Here is a 16,131-nt window from a genome sequence, read left to right as displayed (position 1 = left end):
GTGTATCAATTTTATTTAGTAGGTTTTCTAATTATATTTTAGACCTGCTTAAAACAAATAAGTAAAATTATGAATTTTTAGTTATTCTACTTAACCAGCATTTGAAAAAAAAGTGACTAATAAATAATACTTGGAAGACATCTATATGTGTTGTGTATATGTCTCAGAGAAACAGATATGATGTACTAGTAAATATCTTCTGGTTCACAAATATTATGGATTGAGGTTTTATTAGATGAGGTTTCATGAACAAAAGTGATATACTAACTAGCAGGATTAAAACTTCTGGTTTTGTCTTTCAAGTTCAATATTGATGGTGATTGTCAACAGTAAGTATTTGCTTAGGGGTGCCTGAGTGGCAATTAACCATCCGACTCTTGATTTCAGCTCAGGTCATGATCTCATGGTTCATGAGTTAGAGTCCCGCACTGGGCTCTGTGCTGACAGTATGGAGCCTGCTTGTGACTCTCTCTCCCTCTCCCTCTCCCTCTCCCTCTCCCTCTCCCTCTCCCTCCTTCCCTCCCTCTCCCTCCCTCCCCCCTCCCCCCACCCCGCTTCTGACCCTCTCCCACTTGTACTTTCTCTCTCTCTCAAAATAAATAAATAAACTTAAAAAACAATAAGTATTTGCTTAAATCTTTAGTTACAAAATATCATTTGTATAGATACTGCAACATTCCAAAAATTTTGGGTTATGTTGCATAAATTATAAAATTAATCTTTGTAATGTAATCTTTTTTAATATTGGTGGAGGGAAAATGTTTATAGGTTTTTGAATATCCAAATTGAAAATTGAAACATAAAACGTAAATAAATGTTTTATAAAGTATTTTCTATCTGGTCATCATAACTTTTGTATTATTTCCATGTGAGTGAAATAAGGAAGACAGACATTGCCATTTTGCTGACAGGAAAACTAAAACACAGAAGAGTTAAATGACTTTTCCAGGGTAGAGATGAAGACACGATTGGAGCTTAAGTGCCTTATCCTGCATTCTGGTGTTCTTCCTTCTAATTTATCCTGTCACTCTAATGGGTTGGGGGCTGGGGCCAGCAGACAGGAAGAGTCTCTCTCCTGTGTTCTTTGTCAAGATTTTAACTAGACCACTGGTATTCTGACCCTTGTCCCACCGGTCTTCTGTATGGCACAGTATGTTTACTAAGTTTAATTTGATCACATTTTGTAAAAATCAAAGCTTCTTATCACGAGCAGCCGATTGTGCTTAGGGGTGATAAATAGGGTTATTAAATAGTGGTAGAATAGTTAATGATACTTAAAAATCCTTGATATAGATATTACTTCTTAGGGATTTTTAAAAAATCAGTATATTGAGTTTTCTGTCATGGCCATTATCATAAAAATTTTTGTGACATTTGATACAATCTGGCTGGACTATAATAGAGCCAGTGACATATTAAGACATGATGACTATACATCCTAGACACTTACATTTGGTTCTACAGACATGTGTTATACTATATCCTGGGCTTTCTCCTTATATTCACCACCCTCAATCCCTGTATGGGGTAAGAATTCAGGCATTTTCAAGTATTAAATGCACCTTATGTATGTAATAATCCCCCCCAATTTAGTAATTCTAGAAGCCATTTAAAAATAGCTATGTCCATTATTGAAACTACCACTTGATTTATCAACAGACATTTAATTTATCAAAGACTATTTTAGTTAAAACCTTTATTAATTAATATTGTATTAAACCCACAAAAGGATCTCTTTTGCATTTCCAAATAGGCCCAAAGGATTAAAAAAAAAATAAAAAAGATTGTGACATAATTTCTTTGCTTACTTAGTATCAGAAATTCTGCTCCTGTTCCATCATTTTATAATAATTGAAAATTTTACTTTATCCATTTTTAAAAAAAATACACAGGTGAATCTGTACCAGAATACCAGATGGCTTTTCAGACAGAAGTTGGAAACCATCCCACTTTTGAAGATATGCAAGTTCTGGTGTCTAGGGAAAAACAGAGACCCAAATTCCCAGAAGCTTGGAAAGAAAACAGCCTGGTAAGAAAAAAACTTAATTATTAAAAAGAGGACTTAAGACTGAATATGTTTTAATGTTGTTTGAAGCAAAAATAGACTGTTAATGTTAATAGTTTTTAGAGTTGTCTAATGCCAAAAATCCTTGCTTGACTTTTATGATGTTATACAGTTTCAAAATTTTCAATATAAAAAAGTCCTCTTTTTGGTTCAGATGTAGTTTTTTCCAAGTAAAAATACTAGAGAGACTAAATTGTGTCTGAGCTTGCCAAATTGAATAACAGCTGGAATAATTAACAGATTAATATTTTTAAACATTATTGAAATTCCATCTTACTCTCTTGAGAGTGGTACCAAAAATGTTAATTAGTGCAGACTTACATATTCAATAGAAATTTAAACTACCTAAAAAAGAAACCAAGGTATGTTTTAAATTCTGCTTATTAAAAAATGCATTCTAGGGCCTTCCTGGCTTGCTCAGTTGGTAGATCATGTGGCTCTTGATCTCAGGGTTGTGAGTCCAAGCCCCATGATGGGTGTAAAGATTATTTAAAAATAAAATCTCAGGAGCCTAGGTGGCTCAGTACGTTGGGCGTCCGACTTCAACTCAGGTCATGATCTCGTAGTCCATGAGTTCGAGCCCCACATCGGGCTCTGTGCTGACAGCTCAGAACCTGGAGCCTGCTTCCGATTCTGTGGCTCCCTCTCTCTGACCCTCCCCCACTCACACTCTGTCTCACTCTCTCTCTCCAAAATAAATAAACATTTAAAAAAAATTTTTTTTTAATATAAAATCTTTAGGGGTGCCTGGGTGGCTCAGTTGGTTGAGCGTCCAACTAGGCTCAGGTCATGATCTCACAGTTCATGAGTTTGAGCCCCACGTCAGGCTCTGTGCTGACAGCTCGGAGTCTGGAGCTTGCATTGGATTCTATCTCCCTCTCTCTCTGCCCCTCCCCCACTCACACTCTGTCTTTCTGTCTCTCAAAAATAAATAAACATTAAAAAAATAAAATATTTAAAAAACAAATGTGGTCTAAAATGCTAAAATATCTACAAAGGCTTCTGCCATTTTAGTAAATTGTTGCTACAGCACTATAAATATCTTACAAAATTTACACGCACATGCACACACATTCTCTGTCTCTCTTTTTGTCATATAATTTTTAACATAAGTAGGATCATTTCATTATCCAGTATCATTTTTTGCTTATGTACAGTTTTTCATGTCAATACCTGTCATGTATCTCTTTATCCATTTAGTCAGTATTCTATTGTATGATATATCCTAATTATTGAATTACCCTTTATTGATGGTAGTACCTATATTTCTTATTTTAAACATTTTTTAAAGAATTATAAAGTTATACCTATACATGGTAAATCAAATTAAATAGAAGGGCATAAAAAAGGAAGTGGAAAAGGAAAAGACTACATATCCCTAGCACCACTCTTCAAAAGTAACTCCTGTTAACAGCGTTCTGAGGTTTTGGTTTTTGTTTCTAACTTTTTCTTCTGGAGGTTACTATTATAACTGTAACTACCATATCTATTATTATTTCTTATTATCTCTCATTTGCTCTTTCCTAGTTTTGTAATGCTGTAACTATTATTAAATAATTTGTGTTTTGTCTACAGGTTGCTCTAAAATTCAAAATAAAAACATCAGAAAGTGTAGAATTATGATTATGTAAACATCCACTGTACAATATAGTATTGTGCTTGGACTCATAGAGAAGGAAGTAAAAATCCTATGTTAGTTAATATAAGCCTCTGCTGCTTGAGAAAGAATGTTTCAAAAGTCACCATCCACTGGATTCTCTTTGATATATATGGCGCTTTTTAATTTCTTTCTTCTCTATAGATTCTACCAAGAAGCAACATTAAAAAAAAAAAAATCTCATTCTTTTTCTTGTAAATCATTATTTCTTTGATGAAGCCTCTTTAAGTGATATGTGTTAGTATGAGCATGGGTAGTATGAATACCTGCACCCTCAAAAATGTCTTTATCTTGTCCTCACGTTTGTATAATAATTTGGCCAGGTAATGATTTCAAGATCAAAATCACATTTTCCTCATAGTGGTTCCTGTGAAATCACTACTCTATTGTCCTCAAGCATTCAGACATATTAAGAATTCCAGAGTCATCTAATCTCATTTCATTATTTTTTGTCTTTTTGTTTTATGTCCTTGTTTTCTTGTCTCTATAAGCTTTTACACTTTTACTTTATTGTTGAAATTATCAAATTTAACCTGGACATATGTAGGTGTGGATCTTTTCACACATTTTGCTTTGCAGTAGACAGGTTTTCAGTTTGAAAACTCAGAAGTTTCTTCAATTCAGAGGGATTTTCTTGTATTATTAAAAATTGGGGCGCCTGGGTGGCTTAGTCAGTTAGGCATCCAACTCTTGATTTAGGTTCAGGTCATGATTACATGGTTCATGGGTTTGAGCTCTGTGCTTACAGTGTAGAACCTGCTTGGGATTTTCTCTCTGCCCCGTGCCCCCCCCCCCCCCCATGCTCTGTCTCTCTCTCTCATTCGCTCTCAAAATCGATACGTAAACTTTAAAAATAAAAAAAAAAATAAAAATTATTTCTTCTCTTCCATTTCTTCCTTCTCAAAATATTGGTTCACTTGACACTCCAGGTCTCAATTTGTTTTTTGTATTTTCCATTTTTTTTTTTGTTCTGTTTTACATTGTTCAAGATTTATTCAGCTTTAGCTTTTAGGGGCACCTGGGTGGCTCAGTCGGTTAAGCGTCCGACTTCGGCTCAGGTCATGATCCCACGGTCCGTGAGTTCAAGCCCTGCGTCGGGCTCTGTGCTGACAGCTCAGAGCCTGGAGCCTGTTTCAGATTCTGTGTCTCCCTCTCTCTCTGACCCTCCCCCATTCATACTCTGTCTCTCTCTGTCTCAAAAATAAATAAACATTAAAAAAAAATTGGGGCGCCTGGGTGGCTTAGTCAGTTAGGCATCCAACTCTTGATTTAGGTTCAGGTCATGATCACATGGTTCATGGGTTTGAGCTCTGTGCTTACAGTGTAGAACCTGCTTGGGATTTTCTCTCTGCCCCACCCCCCCACCCCCAACATGCTGTTTCTCTCTGTCATTCGCTCTCAAAATCAATACGTAAACTTTAAAAATAAAAAAAAATAAAAAATTATTTCTCCTCTTCCATTTCTTCCTTCTCAAAATATTGGTTCACTTGACACTCCAGGTCTCAATTTGTTTTTTGTATTTTCCATTTTTTTTTTGTTCTGTTTTACATTGTTCAAGATTTACTCAGCTTTAGCTTTTAAATCACTCTTTCATTTTTCACCTTCACCACACTATTGGTTATCTGTTCATTAAAATTTTACTTTCCACTCTTATATTTATAATTTCTAGAAATTCTTAGTGTTTGCTTCTTCCATAGCAATCTGTTCTTGTTTTAAGACTATGACAGGAATTTGTGGGGCACGTTGGTGGCTCAGTTGGTTGAGCATCCAGCTTCGGTTCAGGTCATGGTCTCACGGTTCATGAGTTCGAGCCCCGCATCGGGCTCACAGCTATCAGTGCAGAGTCCGCTTAGGATCCTTTGTCTCCCTCTCTCTCTGCCCCTTCCCCACTCACATGTGTGTGCATTCTCTCTCTCTCTCCCTCTCTGTCTCAAAAACAAACATTAAAAAAAAGAATGTGATAGGTATTCGATTATTTCTCAAGGTGTAAATCAGAATTTTTGATACTTTGTACAAATAATTTTCTTGACTATAGTTAAAGAACAAAAATGAAAAATTCATTAAGCAATTTAAATCATATTACTATGTATTTTTGCATTTTAATTTTAGGTTGTCTTCATAGGATTAGCGTATTTTCATTCTTGATCCCCACTTATATGGGATGGCGGCATGTCAGAGAGAGGCTAGAGATGTCATATTTTTCCATACAGAGTTAGACTGAATATTTTCTCCATTGGTCATCTCCACTTGTCATCTTGTCCATTGGTCAAGGAAGGCTTCCGCTTCAGATGAGATTGACATCTTCTTCAAGGCAATTGAAGACCTATTGCCAAAAACATATGCCCAAGATTGCCTCTAAACGGCAGTCCCTGTTTGGGAACTGGGACAGATCTTTAAAAAGGCCTTTGCAGAGGTGAGGCTGAATCCCGTACCAGGATTCACTAGGTATGCTAGCTTCACAGTAAAGCATCTCTTAAGGAAAAATTTCTGTATGAAATTTTATCTAGTAAAATACTTCATCTTAATATTTTATTTCACCAAAGAAATTTGACTCATTATTTTCAAGTATCTCTTAATAACCTTGCCATTACAGGATATGCATCGTATTCATATTTACCTGAAAACTTTTTGCCTCCAATTTAGAGTAGGGAAGTAGGGAATAAGTAATACTTGGTTTACTTCCAGTGAATCCATTTAAGTCTAATGTGCTATAGTCAATATAACTGCTTCTCTGTAAACACAATCCAATACTAGAGAGGAATATAAAAAATGCATAGTTTATAAAAAGAGAAAGATACCTCTATATCTAAAAAAAGATATTTTTGCTTCATAATTGCATTGAAATTTAAAAATATTTTATAATAACAAAACTCAAAATTTCCAAATATAAATGAGTGTAAAAACTAGTTTTTAAAAGCTGCCAGGGACCTAAAATAGATCAGGCAATAAAAGGGGGAAGGGGACGCCTGGGTGGCTCAGTTGGTTAAGTATCATACTTTGGCTCAGATCATGATTTCACAGTTCATGGATTTGGGCCCCGTGTTAGGCTCTGCACTGACAGCTCAGAGCCTGGAGCTTGCTTCATATTCTGTGTCGTCTTCTCTCTGCCTCTCCCCTGCTTGTGTTCACACTCTCTCTCAAAAATAAATAGGCATTTAAAAAGGGGGGAGGGGAATAGTTTTCTTATAAAAAATGGAAGTATAGAAAATAGTCTGAGGGAAATACATGAAAATGTTAACCATAGTTATCTCTGAATATTGGATTCATGAATGACTTATTTTTTTCCCCTGAACTTTCAGAGTTTATAGTAAAAATGAACTGTTGTAACAATCACACATACACACAGTTTCAATTGGAATAATAAGAAATTACAGGCAAAATTTATTTTTTAAATAGCTTTTTTCTCATACATAAAACGTCAAGATTATAATTTGTTTAACCACACCACCATTCTTCATATTTTTCATTCTTTTCCAAATTCTGAGCCTCTGTTTCTTAATCTCTTTTGAATACTGGCTTATTCTCTTTCCCCTTTTGAAATCATTTGTCTGGCTTATCTTTATTCCTTAGTCTTATTTCTGTATAACCTCTTTTTCTCAACAGTTTTATCTCAATGTATTGTCACGTAAAAGTTTGAAAGTTCCTCAGTTGTTTTTTTTCCTCTAATCTTTTCTTTCTCCACCCATTAAATCCAGTCTTCTAACATATACTATGTATGTGTCCCAGAAACTATCCCTTCTTCTTTTCATACTTATTTCAGCTTTTACTATTCTCTTCTTGACAAATCAGCAAACTTTTGCTATGATCTGGAATTTAGCATTTCCCATACTTTTTTCCCTCTCACACAATCTACATTAAGAAATACACATGCACCTCATGATCTAGTGCCTTTAGGATTATACTTAACCTTACTACATACTCTATATTTTGGTATTTTCTATTCTAGCCTAGAGTATTCAGTTTGGGGAGAGTGGTCTAGTTGTTTGTTTTAAATGTTGTTTCCCAAACCACTAAGCTAATTTCATGTCATGACCCGTCCATGAGCCCTCACTTCCCGTTTTCCCTGTCATTAGGTGGGAAAGATTTTAAAGTTTCTTTTCTTTTTTTCCCTACTTTTTCTGCTTGTTTTTCTTCATCATTGTTAATAATGATAACCCCTTTATCTCATTTACCCAAATGCTGGGTATCATTATTTATATATTTGTAGTTAGAGTCCCTTGTTGAAGCACTCATCTGATTTTGCCTGAATATCTATATTTTTCTCTAATCTTATTTTATCTCCTTAACAAATTTTAACATTTAAACAGAGATCATTTATATAGATTAAACTGCACATATTAAGATACATAATTTGTTGGAGCACCTGGGTGGTTCAGTTGGTTGAGCATCCGACTTTGACTCAGGTCATGATCTCGTAGTTCTTGAATTTGAGCCCCCACATTGGGCTCGCTGCTGTCAGCCTGTCAGCATAGAGCCCACCTCGGATCCTCTGTTCCCTTCTCTCTGCCCCTCTCCCACTTGTGCTCTTCCCAAAATAAGTAAATATTTTTTTTAAAAAGATATATAATTCATTAAGTTTTGACATATGTGTATACCCAAGACCATCACCACAGTCCTTATTATGAACATGTCAGTTAGCCCCCAAATTTTTCTTGTGCCCTTTCGAGGTCTCCTTCCTGCCTCTCTCTATTTTCTATGAATCACCAGGCAACTACTGATCTGCTTTCTGTCACTAGTGATTTATATACATTTTCTAGAATTTTATATAAGTGGAATCTTACAATATGTTCGTACTGTTGTTTTCTGGCTTCTTTCACATAGCATAATTATTTTCAGATTCATCCATGTTGATATGTGTGTCATTAGTTTATTCCTTTTTATTACTAAGTAGCATTCCTTTGAATGGTTATGCTACAATTTGTTTACCCATTCACTTGGTGGTGGATATTTGGATTATTTCCAGTTTTTGGCTAGCACAGGTAAACCTCCTATGAACATTCATATACAAGTCTTTGTATGGACATATGCTTTCAGTCTCTTGGGTAAATACCTAAGAATAGAATGTAGTACATGTCTGCGTAACCTTTTGAGAAAGTGCCAAACAGTTTTCCACAGTGGCTGTACCATTTTATATTCACACCAGCAGTACATGAGAGTTCTATCTAGTCCTCCACATCCTTACCAACACTTGGTATGGCCATTCTTCTTAATTTTAGATATTGTAATAGTTATGTAGTAGTATCTCATTATGGTTTTAATTTACATTTCCCTGGTGACTAATAATATTTAGCATCTTTTCACTTGCTTTTGCCATCCTTCTTTGAGGACATGTCTGTTCAAGTCTTTTGCCTACTTTTAATTGGATTGTTTTCTTACTGTTAAGTTTTGAAGTTCTTTATATGTTCTGAATACAAGTCCCTTATCAGATACATGATTTAAAAATATTTCTTCCCAGGCCATAGTTTGTGTTATTCTCCTAACAGTTTATAGGAACAGATGGTTTTAATTATGCTGGAGTCCAATTTATCAATTTTTTCTTTCATGGATATATTTTTGTTTTCATATTTTAGAAATCCTTGTGTAACCCAATTCTTGGTTAACACTCATTTTCTTTCAGCACTTTAAATGTATCATTCCTCTGCCTTTTGGCTTTCATGATTTCTGATGAGAAATTGGCTATTAACTTTTATTGAGGATCCCTTGTGTATTTCAAGTCACTTCTTTCTTGCTGCTATCAAGATTCTCTTTATCTTTGGCTTTTTATAGTTTGATTCTAGTGTGTCTCAGGATAAATCTTTTCAAGTATTTCCTATTTACAGTTCATTGAGTTTCTTGGATGTGTAGATTCATTTCTATTATTAAATTTATTATTATTATTAAATTATTATTAAATTTAAAATGTTTTTGACCATTATTCCTTCAAATATTCTTTCTGCCCCTTTTTCTTTCATCTCTTTCTGGGGCTTCCATTATGTGTATTTGGGTAAAATTGATGGTGTCTCACAAATCTTTTAGGCTGTGTTTATTTTTCTTCATTTCTTTTTTGTTTCTGTTCCTCAGCATATTTCAACTCTTTGTCTAGTAACCCCAGTATCTTTGTATCCTCAGGGACAGTTTCTTTAATTTCTTTTTTCCTGTGAATAGGCCATACTTTCTTGGTTTTTTGTTTTTGTTTTTGTTTTTGTTTTTGTTTTTGTTTTGGCCTGCTTTGTAATTTTTTATTTAAGACTGGACATTTTTAACATCCTGATGGGCAAAAAGAAAAGAAAAGAAAAAAAGAAAAAAGAAAAGAAAAGACTCTTTGGGTCTTTGCAGATTGACCTTGTGTTGAGGCCCTCCTTTAACATTTATCCAGACCTTTTACAATTCTGCTTTAGCCTTCACTTTCTGCTAGTGCTGAGCCTAAAGACAGCCAGTTATGAAAGCTTATGGTCTTCTCTGAGCATGCATCCCATCCTGGATATATGCATGACTTTTCTAGGTTTCCCAGTATATGCAGGAGCTTTTCAAAACCCTCATTCCCCCAAAGTCTCAAACACCCCAGCTTTTCCTCCCTCACTTTCAGCATTTCTGTTTTGTGGCTCAGTTGTTGTATTTTATCCCACTTGTTGTATTTTAACACTTGTTCATTTGACTTTCAGTGATTTCAAGGAATGTTCTCCATTTAGTCATATCTACTTCTCTTTCCTGAGAGAGTTCTGATTTAGGCAGAATAAAGACAGGCCCCTCTCATGGGTTCTTCAAGGAATTCATAGACCTGTCAAAACAGACAACATAATATCTTGGAAACAATATTACTTTCCTCCCTCTGGGACCAGATACCCACATGGGGAACACAGGCTACCATCTTCATATTTTACTTGGTTGCTATAAACATTTGAGCAACTTTCAGAGCTTCAATAAGGTTGATTCTGACAGTTTTTTTTCTTAAGTTGTGGGGGGTTTTAATGTTTATTTATTTTGAGAGAGAGAGTGAGAGAGCACATGCACATGCTGGGGAGGGGAAGGGAGGGAGGGAGGGAGGGAGGGAGGGAGAGAGAGAGAGAGAGAGAGAGAGAGAAAGAGAAAGAACCCAAGCAGGCTCGGCACTGCCAGCACAGAGCGCAATGTGGGGCTCAAACTCACAAATTGCGAGATCATGACCTGAGCCAAAACCAAGAGTCAGATGCTTAACTGACTGAGCCACCAAGGCACCCCAATTCTGACAGTTTTTACCAGGATTTTTGGTACTTCCAGGGAAGAATTTTCCCTGGTCTCCTTCCTCTGCTATTTTCACTGATGCCCTTATAAGTTGGGAAATATTCTTCCCTCTTTGATTTTCTGGAAGACCTGGGTAGAATTGCCATTAACTCCTTCCTGAATGTTCGGTAGACTTAATGAAACCATCTGGGCCTGGAGTTTTCTTTATGGGAAATTTTTATTATTTTATTTTATTTTATTTTATTTTATTTTATTTTATTTTATTTTATTTTATTTTATTTTATTTTAAATATGAAATTTATTGTCAAATTGGTTTCCATACAACACCCAATGCTCATTCCAACAGGTGCCCTCCTCAATACCCATCACCCACCCTCCCCTCCCTCCCACCCCTCATCAACCCTCAGTTCTCAGTTTTTAAGAATCTCTTATGTTTTGGCTCCCTCCCTCTCTAACCTCTTTTTTTTTTCCTTTCCCTCCCCATGGTCTTCTCTTAAGTTTCTCAGGATCCACATAAGAGTGAAAACATATGGTATCTGTCTTTCTCTTTATGACTCATTTCACTTAGCATAACACTCTCCAGTTCCATCCACATTGCTACAGAGGGCCATATTTCATTCTTTCTCTTTGCCACGTAGTATTCCATTGTGTATATAAACCACAATTCTTTCCATTCATCAGTTGATGGACATTTAGGCTCTTTCCATAATTTGGCTATTGTTGAGAGTGCTGCTATAAACATTGGGGTACAAGTGCCCCTATGTATCAGCACTCCTGTATCCCTTGGATAAATTCCTAGCAGTGCTATTGCTGGGTCATAGGGTAGATCTATTTTTAATTTTTCCAGGAACCTCCACACTGTTTTCCAGAGCGGCTGCACCAGTTTGCATTCCCACCAACAGTGCAAGAGGGTTCCTGTTTCTCCACATCCTCGCCAGCATCTATAGTCTCCTGATTTGTTCATTTTAGCCACTCTGACTGGCGTGAGGTGATATCTGAGTGTGGTTTTGATTTGTATTTCCCTGATGAGGAGCAACATTGAGCATCTTTTCATGTGCCTGTTGGCCATCTGGATGTCTTCTTTAGAGAAGTGTCTATTCATGTTTTCTGCCCATTTCTTCCCTGGATTATTTGTTTTTTGGGTGTGGAGTTTGGTGAGCTCTTTATAGATTTTGGATACTAGCCCTTTATCCTATGACATTTGCAAATATATTTTCCCATTCCGTTGGTTGCCTTTTAGTTTTGTTGATTGTTTCCTTGGCAGTGCAGAAGCTTTTTATCTTCATGAGGTCCCAATAGTTCATTTTTGCTTTTACTTCAATGGGAAATTTTTTAACTACGTATTTATAGATACAGAAGCCATTCAAGTCATCTGTTGTTTATGTCTTGTCTTTGAAGGAATTTGTCCATTTCATCTAAATTGTCAAATCCTTTTTCAATATTTGTTTAAAGACCTTAAACTAACTCCCCAGTGGTGACTTAATTTTTCTGTTTCTATACAGTTTATTTCCTTAATCTTCTCTTCTCTATTTTTTTACTTACTCTGGGACATTCAGTATTGCTTTACTTACTTTTAGAACAACCATCTATGACCAAATCGTTATTCAGGACCTCAGAATCCTGTTTGTAGTCAACCTCTTTAAATTCTCAGCTATTTTTCTTATTTTTCCCTTCCCCTATTTCATTATATTAATTTACTTCTAAATCTTTACTTGTGTAAATGACTTACTAATCATTATTTATACTTTGTTTAGAACTTACAAAGATTTTTCTCAAAAAAAAATCAACTTACAACTTTTATAATAGAACCCATTTATTCACTAGGAACTGGCTGTGTTCTATCAGCATAGTTTAGAGGCATTCAACATACGATAATGTATGAACTGTGGAGCTATGCAGCCTGGGCTTTGACCTTAGCTTTGCCACTTACTAGATGTGTACCCTAATTTCTCCTCTCGGTCTCTTTTCCTGCATATGAAAAGTGGGGATGATAATTCCCACTTACTTCAAATAAGAATTAAATGAATTAGGGGCTCCTGGCTGACTCAGTCTAGTGGAGCATACAACTCTTGATTACTGGGTCATGAGTTCAAGCCCCACATTAAGCATAGAGCCTCCTTAAAATTTAAAAGAATTAAATGAGTTAGAACACAGTCTAGTACATAGTAAGATCTCAACAGTTGTTAACCACTATGTATTATTATGCATCAGTGATGATTCTGTCATAAAAATGGAAACTTCATAGAGGTAGAGACCAAGGTTTCTGTTTATCAAATTTTCATTACATCCAGGACAATGCCTTGATGAGTTGTTTTGGTGGAGGGTGGGGTCTCTTTTTGAAAAAGTTTTTTGAAAATTATTTCCCAACTGTATAATGAAAAGTAATAAACAGAGCCTCATCCCATGTCTCTCTTAACTTCAGATACAGAGAACAGTCAATATACAATTTTTAGCTGCTTGGATTTTGGTATTTCTGAGTCTTCTAGGCCAGCAATTGGTGAATGGGACTCTGTGCAATAGAAAGTGCTCTGTTTGGGGAAGAACAGTCTCTTTCAGTTTTATATGGAAAGCTGTCCAAATCTTTGCTTTAGAAAGATTTCACTGTGTACACTTCACTGTGTTACACTTTATGTTTAGTAATGAATGGAGCTATAAATTTGTGTGTATGACAGGTATTTGTTTGAAGAAAAATGTCATTAAGTTTCTCTGAAAGAATACCCAAGAAACTAGTAACATTGGTTGCCTATAAATTAGGAGAACAGATGGTTGATGGATAGGAACCTTTGTTAATCTTTGTTAATGTTATAGGTGAAAATGGATCTTGTTTTAATTTGCAGCTAGTAAGTAGTAGAGCCAAGATTTGAAGCCAGGTTCTTAACTGAGCTGGCACTCTTGCTACAAAACCGGAACTAATATTCTTAAATGCTACACTGTACTGCCTCAACATAGTGAATAAGATTAAACATCTTTGCATATTTTATAAGGCATTTGTACTTCTTGTTTATGTGCCCTTTGTCCATATTTCTATTTTGTGTTTACTATCATTTTTTAAATGTCTTGTAACTAGCAATCATCACAGAAATTCAGCCAACAAACATTGAGATGCCAAAAATGGTGGGTGAAAAGTGTATAGAGAACATTATATTTACAGACACTTTAAGTATTCCTCCCACCCCAAAAACACTGATGAAAGTTTTTTAAAAACCCACTGATTGAATATAAAAGGGAAAAATGGAACTTTACAATAGAGAAAGAACCCTGGCAGACACCAACTCAGACATGTGATCAAGGTAACTTCACTAGTAATGAGACAAATCAAAATTGTGAACCACATGATAAGATGCAGTGAGAAAAACACAGCATCCCTTCTGTGATTTTTCTGTCAAAGTTTCAAACTTTGAATCTAACCATGAGATTCTAAAAAGTAATTGGCCTATAATCCTGAGATTCTAAAAAGTAACTGTCCTATAATCCTCAAAAATGTCAAGGCTGTGAAAGACAAGGAAGTAAATTTGAAATTATTTCAAAATAAAAAGAAAAAATTCTCATTTCATAACTGGAGACAAACTCATTTTATCAAACCAATATCAAAATCCGCTAAGATAAATGTATAACTAGTTTTTAGAGGTGTGTTTATTTAAAAAGTTAATTAAGTTGATTTCTGAACTTCCTTTGTGGTCTTCAAATCCAAGTCAGTTTTAAATCCATTACATACAGTCTTTTCTCATGTTTACAGATTTCATATTTGGAATTTGACTACCTGCCAAAATTGATTTGTAATCCCCAAATCAGTACTCTGAACGCTTTTATGGTCATTCATGGATGTACACAGAGCAGCAAAAAACTTTAGTCATCAGATGTATATTTTCCCAAATGAAATCAACAAGGCACTCTGTCTTTTTGTTTCATCTCTTATACTATAAACAAGTGTCCTTTTTGGCATTTGTTTAGCATATTTTTCACATTTGGGACATCTTGTTAGTGATTTCTGGGTTAAAATAGCCCCACATGTAGTGCTGAAGTGCTGAGTACAGTGCTCCGAAGCACTAAAAGGCTGTGATGTGCCTTTTGAAGAAGAAAAATGTATGCTAGATTTACTTTGTTAGGCGATTATGTAGAGTGCTATTGGCCATGAGCATAGTTAATAATTAATAACTATTTTTAAAGATGTCTTTAAACAGGGGGGCGCCTGGGTGGCTCAGTTGGTTGAGCATCCAACTTCAGCTCAGGTCATGATCTCTTAGTTCATGGGTTCTAGCCTCACTGTGCATGCAGACCTGCTTGGGATTCTCTCTCTCCTCTCTCTCTCTGCCTCTCCTCCCCCACACTTTCTCTCTCTCAAAATAAATAAACTTTAAGAAAAAAGATGTCTTTAAACAGAAACACAAATAAAACAAGATTATGTGTTGATCAGTTGGCAAAAATCTTGTGGCCAGAGGCTCACAGGAGTCTAACCCCGTATTTCCCCCAGGAACAATGGTTCAGTGTTCACTAATTCAGCATTTATAGCAACTTTGTAGAACATAACTACCATAAATAACAGATTCAACTTTACTTCTAACATAAACACCAAACTTCTACCTCAGGGAGGTTACACAGTTGCCCTTAAACTCTGTATGATCAGTATCTATTCTTCAGGTTCTTCTAAAATTTGAGAAATAGGTAGATTATTATTTAATGAGAAGATTATTAATTGATATCTATATTGTTTGAATTTTACTCAGTAGTCAGAGCCTGGAACATATATTAAAATAGATTTCAAAATTCAATATAAATTTCAGGACACTTGGGTGGCTCAGTTGGTTGAGCATCCAACTCTTGATTTTGGCTCAGGCTGTGATTTCATGGTTTATGGGTTTGAGCCTCACATAGGGCTCTGCACTGACATTGCAGAGGCTGCTTGGGATATTCTCTCTCTCTCTCTCTCTCTCTTTCTCTCTCTCTCTCTCTCTCAATAAATAAATAAACGTAAAAAAATTTCAATATAAATTTCAGCCTTAAAAGATATAGTCTTGGATTTGTGCTGTGGCACTGAGGCAGGCAGCTTAGAAGACCCAAGGGAACAGGAAAGATGGTGTCAGGGGTGGGCCGTGGTGCAGGTATTCATTTAGCCTATCCCCAGAATAAATATTATCAAATTTCCTACAGGTTTGGATCTGTTTGTCAAGAACAGAGATTATTAGGAAAACACAAAAAATGTTGCCAAGAT

At 35.6% G+C, this 16,131-nt stretch overlaps 1 protein-coding gene across 1 annotated transcript in view; it reads left to right on the top strand.

Annotated features, from left to right (window-relative positions):
- The window catches only part of BMPR2 (bone morphogenetic protein receptor type 2), a 199,580-nt gene that overhangs the window by 168,933 nt on the left and 14,516 nt on the right, over positions 1-16,131 (top strand). Inside the window, exon 10 of the mRNA XM_019436577.2 lies at positions 1,893-2,029. Within this exon, the coding sequence (XP_019292122.1) occupies positions 1,893-2,029 (137 nt within the window). The remainder of the gene's footprint in view (positions 1-1,892; positions 2,030-16,131) is intronic.

This window comes from Panthera pardus, unplaced genomic scaffold (genome assembly GCF_024362965.1).
Source record: "Panthera pardus isolate Hobbes unplaced genomic scaffold, ASM2436296v1 HiC_scaffold_10, whole genome shotgun sequence".
Classification (NCBI taxonomy): Eukaryota; Metazoa; Chordata; class Mammalia; order Carnivora; family Felidae; genus Panthera; species Panthera pardus.
This window is presented reverse-complemented; position numbering and strand designations above follow the sequence as displayed.